A 3,473-nucleotide genomic window follows, 5' to 3' on the forward strand; every position below is an offset into this window, starting at 1 on the left:
GAGGATCAAAGTTATCATTTTGAAAAGAGACAACAATATAGAAATAATAAATTATTTTATAAGACCACAAAAATGGTTCACTTTATCATAGATCAGATATATTAGAAGACATTCTTGAATAAAGCTTATAAAGTAGCACTGTCTAAAAGAGGCCTGATATCAATGTAAGTTAATCGCAGGAAATATTATTGACCAATAGCTAAACCCCACCACATTCAGTGCATGATCACGAAGTGAGCTTCAAAACAGTAAAATATTCTTATCTTTATTCAGCAAACCCATCAATCAGGTTATCTGAATCCTATGGATAGTATGCTGGTCCCCACACAGGATATCAGGACTGACACAATAGGGCTAAAAGCAGAATGAGAAAGACAATTTAAGTGTATATCCAAGATGGACAGGAAAGGGTGGGGTTGCAGAGAGTGCATGAAATCTGATGAAGACAGCTAGGATAGGATGAAGCTAGAACTTGAATAAGCTATTGCACACCTGATGATAAGGACACACTCTTTCACTTAAAACACACACACACACACACACAAAATCAGTTTTCTTAAAGTACAAAGTATTCATTAGAAAGAAGGAAAGAACTATAGGAAATTGATCTTCCAGTGAAGTGGCCTTAACTAAATATATTAAGAAGATCTTGCAAGACTATAGGAGGCAGTAGATGGCACATGTCACTCATTCACCTATAAAAATCAAAGTTCAGAAGATAATTCTGTATCACCATGAAAAACCCAATCACACCACAAAACCAGGCTGAGCTATATCAGGCTGAACCAAGAGAGCTAATACACATTTGTGTACTAAGCCATTCAGGAAATTAAGAAACATTTGAAAATGTTGGAACATTTGTTGTTTAATTCATAAGCCATTTCACTCTAATTAATCTCCTGTAATTATGGCTAGACAAGTCTCTGGGTAAACTTCCAAGTAGCTCCAGAATCCAAAACAAAAAACGAACAAACAAAAATGCAACAGGAGCCAAGATAGGAATATCTCCAGAATCATTTGAAATAGTGTGTGAAGAAAAACCCAAACTTATTCATGTAGTACCTATGCACCATGAAAATGATTCTGTGTTATTGATTTCTGTTCCCAAGGTCAAGTTTCATTTGTTTCATATTTTACAAACTTCTTAGCAATTTTTGGATTCCCTGCTTGATCTCCTTGGTTCTCACACCATAAATAATGGGATTCAGAGCTGGAGGTATGAGATGGTGCAGAATGTTGAGCAGAATGGGGACATTTGGGGGAATACTCTTTCTGGCCAGGTTAGTGATGACCAAAACCAGTAAGACTGTGCTGAAGAAAAGGATGAGGATGAAGTGGGAACCACAAGTGCCTAGAGATTTGGCCATAGCTCCCTCAGCCCTGAATCTAAGCACAGCTTTCAAGATAAAGGAATAGGAGAGAAGAATAAGGATGAGGTCAGAGCCCAGGAGGGTCCAACCTACCACAAACTGATAAAGTTGATTGAAGGTGGCATCATCACAGGAAAGTTTAGATACAGACATATTGGTACAGATGCAGTTCTTGATAATGTTTTTTGCACAGTATCTGAGTTGGGAAGAAAGTATGGGGATAGGCATAGTAAGAAAGCCATTTCGTGCCACAATGAAGATGGCAGCCCTAGCCACAAACTGGTCAGTGATGATGGATGGATATCGCAGGGGATGGCAGATGGCTACGTAGCGGTCACAGGCCATGACCATAAATGTGCAAGATTCCATGGTCAAGAAACTGTTCATAATGAACATCTGGAGAAAGCAGGCAGGGAAACTGATAGACTTATTGTCAAACCAGAAAATGTCCAAGAGCTTGGGGATGACAGTGAGGCAGAGCACAATGTCCAGCAGGGAGAGGAGGCTGAGCAGGTAGTACATGGGCTCGTGCAGGGAGGCCTCCAGCCGGGTGGTGATCAGGAGGGTGGCATTCGCCCCCATGGCCAAGAAGAAGAGCAGACTGAGGGGCAGGGACAACCATTGCTGCCAACTCTGGAAGTTAGGGAAGCAGACGAAGAGGAATTCGGTGATTGAAGCTGTGGAGGAGTTGTTCAGTGATGCCATGTGCCGTATCCTGACCAGACACTTCAGAACAGACACTTCTGTAAACTTTAGAAGGGGAGACAGAAATAAATCCATCCAGATAAGATGAATACCCATAAGAAGATAACTTATTTTTGTTAAAAAGAAAGAAAGAAAAATAATAACATTTACATGGTTGGCAGTATTCTAAGTGTTTTATAGTTATAAATCCATCCATTCTATTAAAAACCCTGGGAGTACAATGGCATAGGACCTCTGGTAGTGTAGTGCCTAGGGCACTGGACTGCTAACCAGATGGATGGTGGTTAAAACCCATGAGCCACTCCTCAGAAGAAAGGATGGGCAATCTATTTCTGTAGTGATACCACCTCGGAAACCCAAGGAGAGGTCGCTATGAGTCAGATCCAAGTCGATGGCAGTGTGTTGCATTTCTGATTTGCTTGGAAAAATTCCTATTTACGTCCCTTTTCACTCTTAAGTGTTTCTAAATTTGGATGATAAATTATATAATCATCCTCCCTATAAGAGAAGAACCATTGTCATGTCCAGTTTTACAGATGGAAACAAAGGCAAAAGTAAGTAAAGTCGTTTTATTAAAATCACAGTGGTGATTTGAAACCATGAAGTCAGCAACTATGGCTGAAGCCCTCAGCCACTGCCCTTTTCTCCATCTACAAAATACATATGCAAGTCCTACTACTAGAGCAGATCGGCCACAGACACTACCAGAGCCAACAGAACTATGCGAAGAAGAGGATGAGGACGAGTACACTTATGTGAGAAGAAGCTTCCTCTGTCCTTCCCACAAAGGAAGACATCCCAGGCAAAGGAAACATCAGGACTAAGTGAGTCACAAGAGAGTATCTGAAGACATTATTAGAGTTATGACTGTCATTTATACAGGAAACACACACACACACCTGTTGCTGTCAAGTCAATTCTAACTAAGTGACCCTATAGGACACAATAGAACTGTCCCATAGTGCTTCCAAAGCTGTAATCTTTATGAAAGCAAACTGCCACATCTTTCTCCCATGGAGTGTCGCGTGGGTTCAACTGCACTTAACCACTGTACCACCAGGGGTCCTTAACAGGAACTTTGAGAGATTTAAAAAGAGGAATAGACTTTGAGATTTTAAAGAATATGAAAAAAAAAAAAATCTCATTGTCTAAGGTAGAAAGTTGAGATGAGACCAAAAAGTTTCAATTGTCAGTAATTATAATCCAATGATATTACTTTTTCCAAGAGCAAAGGTTAGCAGCAACTGCTGTCTTCATCTCACTGCACCTGGATTTTCCACCAATCATAAACCCAGACTAAATAGATGACCACACATTCCTGGCCTGGTACACCAAGACTGTTAGCAAATAAATTTAGGACAGTTTTGAGCTAACCTGTTATGTTGTTGTTATGCTAAG

General features: G+C 40.2%; 1 protein-coding gene across 1 annotated transcript; it reads right to left on the reverse strand.

The window, feature by feature from the left end:
- Positions 1–1,133: 1,133 nt before the first annotated feature.
- On the reverse strand, positions 1,134–2,271 carry LOC103210473 (olfactory receptor 56A4). Its single transcript, XM_007956399.2, is given in 2 exon segments — positions 1,134–2,117; positions 2,119–2,271. Coding segments are annotated over 2 exon segments (1,137 nt in total).
- Positions 2,272–3,473: the final 1,202 nt, after the last annotated feature.

Source organism: Orycteropus afer, unplaced genomic scaffold (assembly GCF_000298275.1).
Source record: "Orycteropus afer afer isolate SDZICR_OR568_19922 unplaced genomic scaffold, OryAfe1.0 scaffold00014, whole genome shotgun sequence".
NCBI lineage: Eukaryota > Metazoa > Chordata > Mammalia > Tubulidentata > Orycteropodidae > Orycteropus > Orycteropus afer.